This window comes from Lepisma saccharinum, chromosome 4 (assembly GCF_977018435.1).
Source record: "Lepisma saccharinum chromosome 4, izLepSacc3.1, whole genome shotgun sequence".
NCBI lineage: Eukaryota > Metazoa > Arthropoda > Insecta > Zygentoma > Lepismatidae > Lepisma > Lepisma saccharinum.
Window position 1 is genome coordinate 1,551,746 of NC_139232.1, and position 19,164 is coordinate 1,570,909.

General features: G+C 38.2%; 1 protein-coding gene across 1 annotated transcript in view; it reads left to right on the plus strand.

Annotated features, from left to right (window-relative positions):
• The first annotated feature begins 1,393 nt into the window (after positions 1–1,393).
• Positions 1,394–19,164, plus strand: part of LOC145986358 (uncharacterized) — a 110,285-nt gene continuing 92,514 nt past the window's right edge. The window contains exons 1-2 of the mRNA XM_083120239.1: positions 1,394–1,646; positions 16,862–17,049. Coding sequence (XP_082976365.1) covers positions 1,604–1,646; positions 16,862–17,049 — 231 coding nt within the window. The 5' untranslated portion in view covers positions 1,394–1,603. The remainder of the gene's footprint in view (positions 1,647–16,861; positions 17,050–19,164) is intronic.

Genomic DNA, 19,164 nt, shown 5'->3' on the forward strand with positions numbered 1-19,164 from the left:
AAATATTTATCAAAGTTTAATTTTCATAAAATAAAACCTCCCCAGTTTTAGGTTGCGATGACTATAATACAAGGCGCAATCTGAATATAGAAATGCCTTACGCTACAGTATGCAAGACTCAGCAAAATTTTAAATATAATGGAATGAGATTATTCAATTCGCTACCAGCTTCTATACGTAATTTGGAAAACAAGCAGTTTGCTAAACACATTAATAATAGTATATTAGTACGATATTGTATATATAGTGTCACGGAATTTGAAGAACACTTCCGTCAGGGCCTGTAAAATGTAAATGTCTACTCATAATGCATCACAGTGCTGTAAAATGGGTTTTTGTACATGGTTTGTATTGTAATCAAAATAGAGTACTATTTTTCAATTGCATTCGCTGTAATAAAACATGTAGTTTAATTTGCAAACTGCATTGTTGAATGTGTAATATTTTAATATGTATTTTTAATTTTATTTTCTTTTGTAATTTTTTATATTAACATTTATATACTTATTATGACGAAGTCTATTGCAATCATGTTTGTCTAATGACTAATAAAGTATTCTATTCTTAAGTGATTGTTCTTGCATTTTTGGAATAAAAACTAACAATTTCCGATAAGTTCCAGACACTTACGACTTTTTAAAATGACCATTCGGTATTTCCCGACTGCTCGGGATCGCGAGAAGTCGGGAAGTTATTTCCCGAAGTCGTGATCGGGACGGCAATTTGATCCAAGAAGGGAAATTTTGCACCTTGGAGAGGGAAATTGTCCCTTAAGATTGTCGCAACACTGAATCCAGGCACATCCCACTGGGTCTGCCTTGTTTTACTTCACTTCTGCAACCTTGTGTTCTGCTGACGTCAGATGAGGAATGCGTATTGCCTACGAGATTAGGTTAGGTTCCATTAGCATAAATACAATGAAAAATTATAATTTAGGCGAAGAGAACTAAACCTAGCTAGCCTAACGTAACATGGTAGGCACTTATCCTAAAATTAAAAAGCTTTTTCCCGTGACGTCAGAACACAAAGCTGCCCAAGTGTTCTGCGATATCAAGGCTGCGATATGTGAGACTCCATCCCACCAATTACAATGGGTCTTCCTTATCGCACGACGCCAAGACAACACCGTGTTCTGACGTCATAGAATGCCTATTTACGTTGTTAGATTACGTTTGTTAGGCTTCGTTATCTTAGTATGAATATACCGAGAATGTATTATTTGCTTTTAGAGAACTAAACGTAACTAGTCCAACCACCATACAACGTAGGCATTTACCCTAACAATGAAAGGATTTCCGTGACGTCAGAACACAAGGTTATCCTAGACTTGTGCGAAAAGGGAGGCCTAGTCACTCACGATCGACTAATTTTATTTGAATTTTGAATTGTCTATTGTGTGGTCGGAGAGAAAAGAGGAGGTGACCTCTGACCTATATATAGGCTATATATATTTAATCTTTGTCTCTGACCAAGACTAGCCATAGATCCGGCGATAAGAGTCAAATAGAAGAAGGAGAGGAGAGGATTTTTTCTTGTTTAATAGTTAATTTTAAGACTGTTTCGATGTCAGTTTGTCTGGAGATTCAGTCGAAGTGAAAAGAGAATGGAAAATGAACAGCAGAATTCGAAGATAGGCCTACCGAAAGGTACCGTATCGCTTTGTAAGGGCTCGATTTAAGAATTTGCAATTTCCTCTTTGTTTTTAGGCGCAGGACAAATTATTACAAGTAAGATATATCTGTTACTTTGTATTGTCTAGTTGTCCATGGAACGGTACGTGTTCCAATTGTTGAATGATTTTTACAAGGTTTGTAGACGAATAAAGAAGTCTTTCTGAATACTGGAAATTATTGTAAAAGTAAATTTAACCTTCATGAAAGTAATTAGTGCAGTCTAGAGATACGCAAGGTATTATTTAACGACAAAGAAAGATGCAAAAGGGAGCTTACTCAAGCACACGCGCTTCCCTTCAAGCATCAATTCAATTTTTCGTTTTGGACGTAGACCATTGCCGTATTTTCATGATGTCACATGTTCACGTGAGGCTTGCAGGTGTATCGCGATTGAAACTAGATAGGAAATCATTTGTCATTGTGTAGTAACAGGTCATATACACGTCACGCACATAATCTAGAAGCCAACAGCAGTTCGCAACCAAGATAACTGTAAACTAATGGCTATTCGCAATCATAGGAGTATGTGGAGGGGAAGGCCCAAGTTCAGATTGATTCCAAATTAATCATGGTACACAGGCATTTTTTTTACATTTTTCGGTTTGTCTGTTAATGCAAAATTCAGGGTATTTGTTATTACTGTGTGCTTTCTGGAGAACAATTTCTCCTCCTGCGGGATGTTTCATGAAACTGAACCATAGGAGAAAAATACTTAGAATTAGTGTTTCTTCTTAGTGTCCGTCATTATATTGCATAGACAGTTCAAGAAGAAATTTCCCCTTCTGCAACATTTTATGGAGTCGCAAAAATTTGCTGACATGCCTACACAGTTTTTTTTTGGCTTTCAGGTGGCCCCGCAAATAAAAAGTGAGGGTATCAGTTTGTTATATCGGAGACACTTTAAAATCGGATATTTTGTGTTTCATATGGTTCGTACTTACCAATGGTGTATTGCGGAACATATTTGAAGGTGCCATTAAGGTTTTCACATGATTAGAAACATTTTTTACACTAAAATAAGCCATTTCTCGAAGTGTTAAGGAACGCATGTCATGGTGCGAGCCCCACAAACCATTCACAGATAACCCCAAAAACAATTTGGGATCGTATAACCATCCACGAATAGCCCCAAAAACCATTCCCGGATAGCCCCACTGACCATTCACAGAAGGTTAGGTTAGGTTCAGTTAGGTTAGGCAAACAGTTAAAAAAAACTGCATGGTTACGTTTTTGCTTAAATTGAAGCAACGGGAATTGATTTCCAGCTGAAATAGATTGAAAGATGAGAGAATGTACCTCGAAGAACTTCGACAATGCTACAGAAACTGATTTCCGTAAGTAGTTTCTCCTGTAAATTTGAAGAAAAGTGTATCCGATATAACAAACTGTTACCAAAGTGAGTGGAGTTAGATGCAGGCCACTAAAACAGCAAAATCATTTATTTGTTTATTTTCCTTTCATTGGATCATAACGTACATGATGTTGAACAGGTCAATTCATTTACAAATACATATATTAACACTATTACATACATATATTGTATTTGTGTGTATGGATTTCTTTCTTACAAATATGATTGAATTAGATTAAATGGTATTCCTCTTATTCCATAATTAAAAAGCTTATTCATGAGCACTTTGTGGTTTACTCAGTCGAACCCTTTTGACAGATCTAGAAAGACTGTATTTGCCACTTCACACCTTTCTAATATTACCGTTACATACTCAACAAATTGGCCTATAGTCATATTTACTGATTTATTCTTTTGGAATCTGTATTGAGAATTGTTATGTCATATTTATTACAGAATTTTATTATATTATTTGTGACAATTTTCTCTATCATTTTTGAAAATTTAGATGTCAAGGTTATAGGTCTATATTTTTTTATATCTGTTTTTGAGTTTTTTTATGTATGGGTATTATCAATATATTTTTTAGTACCTTGGGAAATATTCCAGTTCTTACACAGGGTGTCTACCAGTCAAGAAATCAACAGGTATTATTATGATTGTGGTCAAGAATTTTTGCTATTTTTTACAGTATAGTGAATTTACATTGTTTTTGATAAAATTGAACATTTGGAAATCTAAAATTGTATTGAGTTGTTGTTAAGATTTGTTTACTTTTTTTCTTAAGAATTACATTCTTGTATGTGTGAAGTTTTGTAAAAAAAAAGAAAGATCAAGAAAATTGATAGAAAGGTCAAGAATTTTGGATTTGTTATTTTGGTATACACCCTTTAAGAGATGTATTTCCTGAATGCAATCATGGTTCAACTATGTATGGGGCACAGTATTTTTCTAGTTGTGGTGACCAACAACTCCATCAGGCCCAGCAGATTGACACATGACATACAGTAATTCATTTCTGTTTATAGTGCTGGTCCCCAAAGAAACCTCACTTTACTTCAAAGAAAGTTCCGAAAGATCAGTTTTCCCCCTTACAACCATATATCAGGTCCACGTGGAGTCCAGTAAATCCTCCCCTGAAACCTTCCCCACCAATAGCGTTCGTCCAAGAAATGACAGCTCTCGTCAAATCCACGTGGACTAAATGAGATGTTGCCAATTCAGTTTCTTTAGAGATTTCTTAACGTGAAGTTGCGGGTGCGTTATCTTTGCTAGCTTGTGTTATTGTGTTGTGCTATTGTGTTGTTTTTTTTACACAATGTGGAGACCTTGGGAGTGTAACGTCGCTGTGAATGAAGAACTTCCTCTTAATCCACCCCAGCCAAATACCCCACCTCCCGTTAATCCTCCCCTTGACCAACATCCCATCAACAATACCCCTGCTCGTAATGGCACCCGAACCCTCAGTAAGCAGAGCCAGAAAATGATTTGCAATGCATATGAATATGTGGTTGGAAATAATTTAGGGAGAGGAGCAGTTGCTGAAACAGCAAAAATTCTTAAACTAAACAGATCTACAGTTAGGAGAGTGGTGACAAGGGGGCCTCGTGCGCCAAAGAAACCAGGAAACAAAAAACAAAGATTTGGAAAAGTAGATAATTTTTGCTGTGAAGTAGTTCGTTGTGAACTTTATCGATTTTACTCCCAAGGCAAATCACCCTCGGTAAAGGAACTATTAATTCGTGTAAAAGAAGCGGGCGAGTTTCCTTACCAAGAGAGACATTTGTGTCGACTGCTTGTCAACATGGGTTTCCGGTTCCGTGTTTTAAACAAAAGGCGGGTAATCATGGAATCGGTAAGATTAGTGACTTGGCGATACAAATATTTGGCGACTCTGCGAAACTTTAGGTCGGAGGGCTACAGGGTGATTTATCTTGACGAGACGTGGTATGACACCCATGATGTCAGTAAAATGGGATGGGATGACGGTTCCTGCTCTTGTGCACTCAGTGCCCCTGTATCACGCGGCAAGCGTATTATGGTGCTGCATGCCGGAGGCAAAGAAGGTTGGGTACCAAATTGTTTATTTTTATCAGCCAAAAACATCGGTGACGCAAAGGCTGACAGCCATGACGATATGAATTCGGCGATTTTCGAAAAGTGGTTCCAAGACTGTTTATTGGAAAACCTCCCAAAAGACAGGAAATGTGTTATTGTTTTTGATAACGCAAGCTACCATTCCCGGTTAAAAGTAAAAATCCCAACAATGTCCACAACGCGAGCAGATTTTATATCGTTCATGAATAAGAACAATATAAACGTCCCAAACCCGACACCCACAAAAGCCGTACTACTGGGATTGATAAAAGAAGCTAACGTGGAGAAAAAATTTGTGATCGATGAGCTCGCTGCATCCCAAGGACACGTTGTTCTTAGACTTCCGCCTTATCATTGCGTTTTCAATCCTATTGAACTAGTATGGGCGCGAATCAAGACATTGGTGCGGAAACGTAATGAGACCCCTACATTAAGTGCCAGTGTGTGCCAAGCACTAAGAGAAAGTGTAGAGTCAGTTGACGAAGTATATTGGACATCATGTGTAAAACATGTCGTGAAAAAGGAAACAGAATATTTTTGACATGACAATGACAATGATGATGGCCAGTTTATTATAAATGTGGACGACAGTGACAGTGACGACAGTGAGGAGAACTAGAGGTAGGTGACAGTTTCCATAAAATATAAATAATAATGCTTTATTAGGCTTTGCACTTTTCTCCTTTCAGGTAAGGCGTCTAACTGCCACGCTTGAGACCCGTGTTCGATCCGGGGTGAGTGATATAATGTCAGAAGTTTTTCAGCCTGGGGGAGATAAAGGCGCCCGAAGCATGGTGGTGATCACATAACCTCTAAAATTGCTTAGATCGAGAATATGTGGGGCCCTAACCCACGCACCCCCAGTCCCCTAAATGTGCCTTCATGGCACAGTGTTATATGCACGGGGAACTTTACCTTTAACTTATACATTTCTCCTACAAGTTGATTTTTCACTTCAGAGAATATTCGTGTTGGATGTCTAAACACTGCAGGAATAAGCGACAACAGCGCTTTTCAGAAAAACAGGTGGTGGGTCGAAACCAGATACGGTTCCGGTCGGCTTCCTCTGGTGTTGGGTCAAAGATGCCGAACTGCTACTATGTTCAGGACTTGGGGTATACGTCTGAAGCAGCCCCAGCACTCACCCAGCATTGAATGACATGGGTACCTGGGGGAAACCCTGGGGGGTAAAGGGGGTCAGGGGCATGATGCTGATCACATCATCCCCACTCACGACCGGATGAAGAAAGTGTGGGGCGTTAGCCACACACCCCCTATACGCCTTCATGGCATGGTGTTAAGCACAGGGGAGCATTTTACCTTTTTACTTTTAGATATATACTGTTTGCAATATATTTACACAATGACTTGGGACATTATTTGAAAATTGATTTATATTATTTATATCCAGAACCCTGTTTTAGTGTCAGCGCTTTTTTCGTACAATATACATGCATATGGCATGTTGCCCCCCCCCTTCTTTTCCATCTTTAGAGTAAACTGTACATGATCCAGCAAAAATAACTTCAAATTCAGTAAGAAATCTTTCACAGATTCCAAACAGCAAAATTATTACCTAGAAATGTTTCAGCGAAAAATGTAGGCTCGACCAGGACTCGAACCTGGGTCTAGCATACCGTGCCATTACTTTAACCACTGAGCTACCGAGCAGGCCTGGCACCACTGACCCGTTTTCGAGTCCTGGTCGAGCCTACAGTTTTTGCTGAAAAATGTGTGCCTAATCTACAAGCAAAATTATTATATGCTTATACATATAATAAAAGCAAATTATCACAACTTTTTTACTTACCAATATTTTTTGTCCACACTTTGTACAAACATGTAACAACTCAGAATTTTTTTTTACAAATCAATAAAACTAACACACTTCCACATGTGAACCGTTAGTGGCACGGCAAATGTCAACCCGTTGTCAGCCTCAAGTCACACGTTTTGAAGCATGTGCAGGATAATGTTGCTTACTGAAACCACAATTCTTTCACGCAAGTCTTGCAAATCTCTAACCAGTGTATAGTAAACTTTGTCCTTAACATACCCCCACAAAAAGAAGTCACACACAGTGAGGTCTGGTGACATTGGAGGCCAGTGGCGTAGCGTGATTCTCTGGAGCCCCCTGCAAGTAAAATATCCCCCCCCCCTCTTACTGACAAAAAAATTATGATGCGGGAGTGGGAAGGATGTACAATTGTTAGCTAGTCCCACTTACCACACCCCCCATCCCAAAGTTGTACAAGAAATTAAGTTTTACCCCAAATACTATTTTTTGTTATCGACTTATATATCAGTGTATTTATTACCTTCTTGAAACTAAATCTGAATGGTCTCAATGATAAATAACTGGAAGAAGAATCTGGAAATTTTTTCTCGTATTTAAACGCAGCGGCAGTGCCAGGCAGCTTTTTTGGAGGAGGGAAAAGCTCCACACTGCCAAGTATTTTGTTCGTGATTTGTGTTTTTTTGCTTGAAACATTTTTGAATGAGGTTACATATAATCCACAGATATTTAAAAAAAATACTGTTTTGGGGGGAATTGTTAAGGGATAGTAAGCTCACATTTCATGGATTTTTTATTGGTTGAGCCTTCAGCCCCTAAGCCATCCCTGGCTGCAGAAGGCCAAGATTCAACGTAAGAGTCACTCACATTAGCCTTCTAATACTAATAGTGAGTAATATATTCAAGCAAACTTACCACTGCAGTTATGGGGGTTGAACCGGACCTCTCGATTTCCGGTGGTAACCTAACATCACACAAAGTCAATTGCTATCTGGTACGAAAAAATGGTCGCAGTCTTCGGTCTTTGGAGATAAAGCTGCGATCGGACTCTATTCACTGGAAATTTGCTGCTTGGAAGGACTTAACCACTCCCTCCACCAAAAAAGATTCGACCTTAATATCATTATTCATAATTTTAATGCTGCCACTTCTTTTCGATAGACCATTGATCATATATTTCTTAAAGTCTTTTTAATGAAACAATAACCATTTTATTAATAGATGATCAGTGCTTGAATTTACATAAGCATCCTCCTCCACATACTGCATTGTCTTCAAGTTGATCCATGCAAGGATCCTTCCTTCTATCCCCAAACTCATTGTCTTCAAGTTGATCCATGCAAGGATCCTTCCTTCTATCCCCAAACTCTGAACAAGGAAATTCACAGACAGGAATTTTCACATTGAACACTGAAGATCATCAATTCGTAACACATTGGAAAAGAAAAAATGGTTCGATAGAAATGTCCACATAATTTCAATATGTAAGAAAAATGAACTTCACAAAATTACACAAAATAATGGACACATTTAACTAATACGCTGCATATCCTGCATGGCAGAGGAAGGGATAATGGCCCCCAGGTCAGGGCAAGGTGGTAATTGCACCTGGGCCCCACCTCCTACTGGGTTTTGGGCCTCTTTGAAGTAAAACTTAACAAGTGTAGACAATGTGGGAAATTCATTTCAACTCTTATTTCAATATGAAAAGGCTTGGGGCCCCCTTGAAAATATTTAATGTGAAATTAAATTTTAAATATCACGTGTAACACTAATATTAGCGGTAAAAGGTCATGAATTACCAAGTTTGATGTTTATTGTTTAGCAATAAGGAATCGACTGGTTGAGCAACTGAATCTTTCTACAAATTCATAACCATAGACAATTGACACACTACATTACCTTTACGACAAACTGCGCAGCTATAACAGTATGAGATGAGGGATATTTTTATATCGATTGCTATCTTCGGAGCAGGTAAGTTAATTCTGCTGCATTTCGGAGGGGATCCATATGACAAGTTACCTGGGCCCCTCTGGCTGAGACAATACTCCACTGCTTATTATCGCAGATGTCGTTACATGATATTACTGGAAACCAGATTTCTGTTTCGCAAATCGATCTTTTTTGTAAGCGACACTAACTGAAATTTATGCTATTATATAAAATTTCAGGAGCACATTGCGGGACCCCTATACACCGCATTGCGGGGGTGGCAGCTACACCACTGGTGGGGCCATTCAATAAAATTCGAACCTCTTCCTTTCCATTGAAATGCTTGTCCAGGAAGTCTCTAACGAGATTTGAGAAATTGCATAGTGCTCCATCTTGTTACAGGATGGCCCCGGGTGGAAGTTGGGGTACGATGAAAAGCTGTAATATGTCCAGGTAATTGTTGGAATTCACTGTTCCCTCGGGGAAGAAGAAGGGACCAATGAGTTTGGTCTTCATCACGCCACACCACACGTTCAATTTCGGAGAACCTTGTTCTCTCACACGAACCTCGTGAGGATTTTCGGAACCCCATATACTACAATTGCGTCGGTTAACATGACCGCTAACATGGAAGGTGGCCTCATTCGAAAAGCAAACACTGTCCAAGAATAAATCGTCCTGATCAATTTTCCTAATCATTTCGTTAGCAAATTGAACCCTGACAGGCTTGTCACCAGGTTTTATGCATCAATGAAGTTTAATTTTGTATGCATGAAGGTGCAGTCTCTTGTGGAATACCCTGTGTATCGTAGATTTAGGAATTTGCAGTTTGCTAGCTTGGCGTATGGATTTCCTCGGACTCTGGCTAATTGAGGCATGAACACGCTCCACATTCTCATCAGACACTTTCCTTTTTGAATTCTTACGTCTTATCGGCAACAAAGAACCAATTTCGCGTAACTGTTTTTCACATTTCTTTATTGAAATGTACGATGGAACTTCTTCTTTAGTACCCAAACCATAACATGCACGAAATAGTCTCTGCACAAGTGTCACAGACTTCACTTCAGACAACGTTAAAACACAAAATGCCTTTTCTTGTGGCGACCACATGACGAATGGCTACTGAGAAACTGTTATCAATTTTCAGGACATTCTGGCTACTGTACATATGCAAGTACCACTGAATGTGTTGCTAAAAAAAATTCTGAGTCATTCTTTAAAATGAAACAACAATCGCAGCATTCTGACAGTTTGTTTGGAAGTTATGAATTTTTCTTTTATTATATGTATAAGGGGGACACGCTGTAGAGCAGTGTTATGTATACTATAAACATGACAGGTGTCCAAATTTGGGAAATAAAGTGATGAATGTATCCAATAGTTTAGATAGCATGTGTTTGAAGATAGCATTGAGGATGCATGCAAGATGTTCAAACTATCTGCGTAATTGCATGAAGATATTTTTTCCAGGCATCTCTCATGCAACCCTTGTGCAACAATATCAGTGTGATACTATACCACAAATATCAGTTTGTTGTTTTTTATGAAGAAAATGCTTGATGGTCATGGAATGTAACTGTAATCCTTTGTTATTTCAAATGGTCTCAATCAGGATGACATAAATGCTTTTTTTTTCAAAGCACAAAGTAAGAGCATGGGATGATCTGATGCAGTATACACACTGTAAGTATACCTCACAACTATGTGTCTCCCCAAAACTGTAATGATGTACTACAAACATATACAAGTTATTTGTACTTTTGTTAACCTTCTTGGACCTGAGAAGCGAAGTTAGTTCTCAAGTTATAACCATGATAACAACTTTTCTTCTGAGATTTTGTGAGGAAACTGGGGAGCTACAAATGAGTAGCATAACCTGGTCATGGAAACGAACAATGACCGGTGGTTCGTCGTTGTGACCACTTTTTTTTTATTAAAAGGGGGGGGGAGCCCTGAAGTAAGCCTGCCTCCACCCTCACCCTCGAGGGTATGCGCTTAATGTCCTGGTACCTTTAAATAAACCAGAAGGTCAGTTTCCTGAATTTAACGCCTTTTTCCTCCTTTACATCTTTATTTTCAATTTAATACACAAGTACAAAAATAAGAAAATAAAAACAAGATAATGTATAGTATTCTACACATACAATGGTATCTTCAAATTTATATTATTGTATCATATCAAGAGATATGTAACGGTATTGACCCATTCTGGTAACCAGAACAGTTCTTTGACAAAATGTTTTTTTATTATTTTTTTTAATCAAGGATTTTAGTATATTTGATAATTAGTAATGTATTAAGTATTAGTAGTGTAGTTTAATATAAGCTTTTTTTTATGTTTGTGGTTAGTTTTAGTTATGTAACTGTTGTTATTTCAGGTATGTTATATATAGGTATGACAACTATTCTGAAATCCAGAACAGTTAATGGTTTGAGTGGTTAAGATGATAGGGTTGTTGGGGGTGAGGGTTTAGATGTGGGTGATTTTGTACAAATTTCTTTGAGAAGTTGCCTTTGATTATTCTGCACGTACGCTAGTACCCATTCTGGTTTCCAGATTAGGTTTCATGAGGTTGCGCGTTCGAAAGATAACGGGGTCAGCATCAAAGTCGTCATTCCTCGTCAGTATAGGAAGCACGTGCCACCTGAAACAGCAATCTTCGCTGAGCGACAGTTGCCATGCTACGTTCAATGTCTGTGCAGACAGACATGGCTACGAGATCCCAGGTGAAATCTCAGCCATAAGAAAGGATTTACGTTATCAAAGTTTGCATGCGTTGAAAGCTTGATTTAATATTAGGTTTTGTTCATTTAAAGTGCAAAGTCTTAAGAAATTGTAATACAATCCTAACTAATTTGTGCAATGTACTGTGATTATTAGAAATATAAATAATATTAATAATGATTAGAAATATTAGACTAAATATTACCAGGTGTGCCGGTTAATAATTCTTAATTTCGTCGCTGGATGGTGCTGGAAAGCTTGGTGCACAGTCTCAACTGTTATGTCAGTATGTTGCCATGACAGGACCTGTCAAAACGCCGTGGATGTGTAACCGAGTGCGAATATTCATGATATTGGGTTTGTGTGGGAAACATGTGTGGAAACGTACGGTGACAATGTCCTAACACAAGACACGTGTGTACCTTGGTTTTGACGATTCAAAAGTGGTGATTTCGACTTGAAAAATTCCAAGACGCCGAATTGCAAGCACTGTTGGACGAAGACGATATGCACACGTAACAACAACTGGCAGAGAAGTTAAAAGTTGGTCGCCAAACCATATCTGATCGTCTTCATGTCATGGGAAAGATCCAGAAGGCAGGAAAATGGGTCCCACATCATCCGAACGACAGACAAATGGAAAAGCGAAAAACGTTGTGTGAAGTGTTGCTTTCTCGGCATAAAAGAAAGTCTTTCTTGCATCGGATAGTGACTGGCACCAAAAAATGAATATACTTCAAGAACCCAAAATGCAAAAAAGTCATGGGTTGACCCAGGACAACCTTCAACATCGACCGCAAAACCAATTCGCTTCGGAAGGAAGACAATGCTGTGCATTTGATGGGATCAGTAGGGTGTGGTGTACCATGAGCTTCTGAAAACAGGTGAAACAGTGAATGTCGTTTGCTACCGTCAACAACTCATCAATTTGAACCATGCATTGATCAAAAAGCACCGAGATTGGGTGACAAGACACTGAAAAGTGATTTTGTAGCACGACAATGCCTCATCAAACACAGCGAAAGGCATCAGAGACACCATTTCTGCACTTGGCTGGGAATTCTTGCCCCACCTGCCATACTCACCATTCTTAGCCCATTCGGACTACCACTTGTTTTCAACGATGTCTCGCTCACTTTCCCAGCAACACTTCAACAATTACGAAGATGTCGAACAGTGGCTTGCTGACTGGATCACCTCAAAATATGAACGATTTTTCTGGAAGGGCATCCACAATTTGATGGACAGATGGGCACAATGTATAGCTAGCGATGGCGCATACTTTGAATAAAGCACTTGTTACCTTTCTCCCCAGATACACTTGTTTTCGTTCAGATCAATTAAGAATTATTAACCGGCACACCTGGTACCTAAATTAGACCAAATATTAACTAAATACAAAGGCCAAACCGAAAGTAATGTAAAAGTGGCCATAACCTCTTTATTAACTGATGTGCATCGTTCAAATTGCACATGTAGGTGGAGTGACTCTTCCTCCATACACACCAGCTACTCAACATAGGCTCCATTTAAAGTGATGCATTTGCGCCATCGTTGAACCCAACTTTAGAAACCTCTTTGAAAAGAGTCCTGTTTGCACTGTCAGACATCCACAGAAGGCTACAGAATGTGTACGGAGATGACACCATTGACAAGAGCAGGTACAGGTGGATGAAGAAGTTTACAGAAGGGGAAACCAGCATTGAAAACAAACCGTGCAGTGGGAGACAATCAACTGCGACCACTGACACGAATCGTCAGCGAGCGGTACATTGAGACACTCCATGAACTTAGAGAAGCCATTAGGAGGAAGAGACCACACAAGTATCTGAAAGCAATCCACATTCACCATGACAATGCAAAACCCACACCTCTTTGGCAACAAATCAGGTGATCGGCAAATGGGGCTGGTCTGTTGTCCTCCATCCACCGTACAGGCAGATCTGGCACCCTCAGATGTCTACTTGGTTGGTTCCATGGTGGAATGACAAACAGGTGGATGCACGCGCATGGCTCTCAGCCATACGTCACAGCTCTGACGTCAACATAGTGGCCATGTAGACCATTGAACTGGTGTTTCTTTTTTGTTGTCTGCGTTTCACTTCTAGTGAGAAGAATCTAAGTGCATTGCGAAAGAAAATATGCCTAACTGTGCCTTTTACGGCTTTAGCAATCATTACAAAAAGACGCAAGGAACGAATATCAAGTATTTTGAGTTTCCTGTTAAAAAAGAAGAATTTTGTTACGAATGGGTATTGGCTTGCAGGCGGAAGAACAAAATAAACAATTCTATATATCTCTCTCTCTTTTTATATATATATATATATATATATATATATATATATATATATATATATATATATATATACACACACACACATACATATAATATATATGTGCATGTATTGTGTGCTTTCACGTATCACATTTTACGTTGCTTTTCTGCCTACTTGGGCTGATTGCCCAACACAAATACTCTTACCCAGTTCAGGATTCGAACCCGGTAACTTCCGTGGCAATATCACAAGTCAAGAACCCGGCGCCCTCAGTCACCGAAGCGACTCACGTATATATGCAGTCTTAGGTGTTTGTATATTTACATATATGTATGTATACGTACTATACATATGTGTGTATATATAGGGTTATTAATGCAGTCTGTGTTATATGCTCTTTCGTGCCTCAAATTTATTTCTAAGTTCCCCGTGCATATAGTACCGTACCATGAAGGCATATTTTAGAGGTTTTAGGTGTAGGGACCCACACATTCTAGATCTCGGCCATTTAGGAGGTGATGTAATCCCTACCACGCTCCGGCAGCCTTCCCCCCTCCCCCGTGGAAGGAAGTCTTCTATAGAATACAGATGGATCGTGAAACAATTATTGCACAGTGAAAACCCTTCCGTTCCCAACACATCTAATGTTTCTTCTCCCAATATGATCAAATGCTTACTCATTTAGGTATCTCCAGTGACGTGCCCAAGGGAGGATTGGTGGGCTCATAACCCCATTTGACACAGTCCTTAAAAAAAGAACGTCAAAAAGAGGAAAATATGGCAAAGACTGACCACCAAAAATAGTATGCGTAACCCCTCTCCCTGCCGAAAATCGTTGGCACGCCACTCTTTATCTCGGACACATTTTTAAAAACAACTCACCAGAAAGTCTTTCGTATTACAGACTGAAGTAAAGCACCTTTAACACGATCAAATGAATCATGAACAAGTCCTTGAATTGAACGCTTAAAAGGAAATGATGTCAGAGACAACGCCATTTTTCTCTTGGATCCAAGGTTCGGTCCAAGAATTTATATTTAGGAATGGTTCTAATTAACGTGCATTTATATCCTCAGTATATTCTAGAACGTTGTGCAGATAAATGATTTATAAATATTGCCAGTAGTTCGACTCCACATATTGAAGGACATTCCCTCTCGCGCCTTCCAGAGATTAAAAATTACAACGAAACGCTCTACGTGTGGCGATACCTTTGCTGTGCAGCTTCCAAATGCTGACAAGTCTCTACATAGTGCTCAAGTTTGCTGCGACAATACTGAAAGCTCAAGAAAAGTTTACGTGCAATATTATCAACAACAGGGTTATAGAACATTCTCCGTCTTGCCTTGATAAGTATTTCTCCCCTTAAATTATCGTCACATTATTCAAAAACCAAAAATCCTAGTTTTATCTAATGTAAACAGAAATATTTCCTGAAGGTGTGTGTGTGTGTGGGGGGGCGGGGCTTGAGCCCCCTGATTCCCACCTTGGATACGCGCTATTAACAATAACAGGGCTATAGAACATTCTTCGTCTTGCCTTGATAATTGTATCTCTTTAAATTATCATCACATTATTCAAGAAGACAAGAACCTAATTTTATCTAGTGTAAACTAAAATATTTCCTTTCCTGGGGAGGGGGGCTTGAGCCACCTGATTCCCACCTTGGAGACATGCTAGTAACAATAACAGGGTTATAGAACATTCTCCGTCTTGATAATTATTTCTCTCAAATTATCATCACAAAATCCTAATTTTATTTAATGTAAACGGAGAAAAATCCTGAAGGTGGGGCGGGGGGCCCTCGAGCCCCCTGATTCCCACCTTGGATACGTGCTATTAATAATAAGAGGGTTATAGAACATTCTTCGTCTTGCCTCGACAATAATTTCTCCTTAAATTATCATCATAGGCCTATTATTCAAGAAGACAAATACCTAATTTTATCTAGTGTAAACTGAAACATTTCCTGGGGGGGGGGGGGGTCGAGCCACTTGATCCCCACCTTGGATACGCACTAGTAACAATAACAGGGTTATAGAACATTCTCAGTCTTTTCTCGATAATTATTTCTCTCAAATTATCATCACATTATTCAAGAAGCCTAACTAATTTTATGTAGTATAAACAGAAAAAAATCCTACAGGGGGGCTTGAGCCCCTTGATTTCCAACTTGGATACGCACTATTAACAATAACAAGGATACAGAACATTCTCCGTATTGCCTCGATAATTATTTCTCTCCTTAAATTATCGTCACATTATCTTATTTCACACCACAAGAAACAAAAAACCTCATTTTATCTAGTGTAAAATGAAAACTTTTGGGGGGGGGGGGGCTCGAGCCCACTAAGACCTCTCCTTGGATACGTGCCTGGCTCAGTATACCATGGTTATGGTTATTCCGCGTGTTTTGAAGTTATATTGAGTCTGTAGTTGAATTTTGTTTCACGAAGAACGCTTCACTGTTAAGCGATCGGACTCCCTGCAGTCCTCTTCTGCAACGATGATGACGTCATGCGCCGGAAGGGAGAGTTTTCAGGATCGGCTTGCATCCACCTCTTTAGTCTTTACACCATGGGTTGGTCCCATGAAGCACAGTCTTCGGGGACAACGATTTGATGACACAGATGAGGTAAAAGTGGCTGTGAAGAAGTGGATGTCGGACAGTGCACAACGGCCTTTTTTGAAAGAGGATTCTAGAGTTGGGTTCAACGATGGCGCAAATGCATCACTTTAAATGGAGAATATGTTGAGTAGCTGGTGTGTATGGAGGAAGAGTCACTCCAACTACATGTGCAATTTGAACGATGTACATCAGTTAATGAAGAGGTTATGACCACTTTTGCATTGCTTTCGGTACGACCCATGTAAGAGTAAATTTTAATATTGCAAAATACTAAGTATCATGTAAGTTAATGTGGATGTGGAATATATCTTTTTACATTAAAAAGAGATGTATTTAAAAATATCCTGTTAAATCGATTGTATTTCTGTTTCTTACAGCTAACAATAATGGGAGGTCAACAAAAAATAAAAATTTGGAGAGGTGGAGGCAAGAAAAACAGGAACGTAAGAATGTAGAAAAATTGAAAGAGAAACCGATATTTAAGGTTGGGAAAGTACGTTATGATGTCCCTCAATTTGCACAAAAGCAGAATCATATGCCAAAGAACAAACAGAGAGAGGCTGTGGTAAGCATGTGATTATTGTATTCTTCCTGAACTTGTAATTGAAGCATTTATCACTTAAGATTTAATCAAATATATCAAAAGCAGGGGTAGAAAAATAAAGGGCACCCAGTCACCATGGCACCTGAATGTTCAAATCCAGTTATAAAAATTAAAAAGAAAAATATTTTAAGAGTTCAATTGTGGAACTGTCCATTACACTTTTTCCTGTATCATTAAATCGAAATAATAAACATACCATCATATATTTTTTTTTCTGTTGGTTGTGGAATGTTAATATCTGCAGCAATGATGGAAACAGCCGTATTCATGGTGTTATCACTTGACCTTCTTTAGGAAGGCCATGCCCGTGCAAGAGTGAATTTCTTTTAATCCAATCTTGTATTAATAAATTAATAATATCACAATGTTTTAACTTATCTTGATTAGATTCGTGACTTTCTTAGCAGGTATTTATCACAAAAATAAAAGAAATCTGTTTCTTGACAAAAGGGAATTATATTTAGTTTTGTCTACTGCTGATGAAATATATTAATTTTACAAATACAAGTGTGAAAATTTGAACATTGGTGTACTTGAAAATAATGTGATTTTGTTCAGAACAACTTGTCCAAATTGGAAATTTACACATGATTGACACATTGTTTTGTTGAAAACATTACAGTTCTGTAAATTTAACGTGAAACATTGTGGTACAGATAAATTTTAATGGAAAGAAATTCTGGATATACATTCGTTTTGTGATGCAGTTATTTGATTTCTGAAAATTTCCTTGTTGGGAAAACATATTTCAACTGAGTTAGAAGATGGGAAGAAGGAATCTGTTAAGAGCAGTGTTTCCACTGAATTGCAAGGTTCTCACACAGCTAGAGAATGTGGAGATCATGAAAAAACAAAATCCTCAAGGGAATCTTCTAATAGATCAACTAGTCCCAATGAATCCCATCTAAAGAACTAGTATATACTTTTACTTCATGATAATAATTGCGTGTTCAATAACTTGATGTACACAAGCTAATTTGAAGTTATAGGCTTTAGATATATGGCTCTTTTGCATTAAATATTAGTTGATATCCAGTTTATTTGTTAACTTCTGTTTGTCAAAAGTGTGCATGTATCGGACATGTTCAAAATTTGATTTTCTGTGCTGTAATAGTTTAGTTGCCCACGAAACCTGTAACCTTAGTCCTTAATTATATGCACAGTCGCGTTACAAAAAACGCTGGCTTTTTTTGATGGATTCGATAAAAAGCCTGCTTTTAAAAAATTGAGAATTTTGGCTTCTTACCAATTACAGCTAACCTATTTCACTTGAAGATACTGTTATAAGTTTACAGGTTTGTAGTGACATAATTTGCAACTACCAAAAAAAAGTTACGTGATGTAGCAGCCAAGAGACAGATATTGGCCAATCCCAGTGGACACATATTGCACAGTGGTTCAAATATAATTTTAACCCTAGCTTGGGGAGGGGTGGGCTTTCAGGCCTACCACATCTATTTTTTTTTTAGATTTTTCAACTGTTTGAAAATAAATTGCATTGTTCTCTAAGATGTTCCCAATATTTCTGTATTACTTTTGCTCATAAAAACGTAAATGTAATTTAAATAGGAGCCAAAATGCACTTGGTGAGCTTATCTGGCACCATCTTTGAATGCATCTCATTCGCGACACTCATGCCATTGACAGTGTACAATTGTTTGGTAATGATAGTAATTAGCTATTGTATTTTTTATATTTAATGAACAACTGCTCTTCTACAAACAAAAAAAGCATTAATAAAAAAAATATGGATTTTGTGAGTTTTAGTGAATGATAAAATATGTGTGACACACTCATGCAATAATTGGTTATTTTTTATTAGTGATAGTAATTTTTGTAATTATTATATTTAATAAATAAATGAACATATATAGTCAGCAAAAGAAGCAGTGATACAATAATAAAATAGTTTCTTGTATTTTAGTGATAAAAGAAAAAGTGAGTCTCCCTCCCTTTATGTAAGTTTGTTGTACGGCACGGGTAAGCTAGGGTTAAAACTAAATGTGTGGTCCTGATGAGCACTTCTGACCATGAAATAGACTTAAAAGCAACATTTTACATGTTTGCGTCTCGATT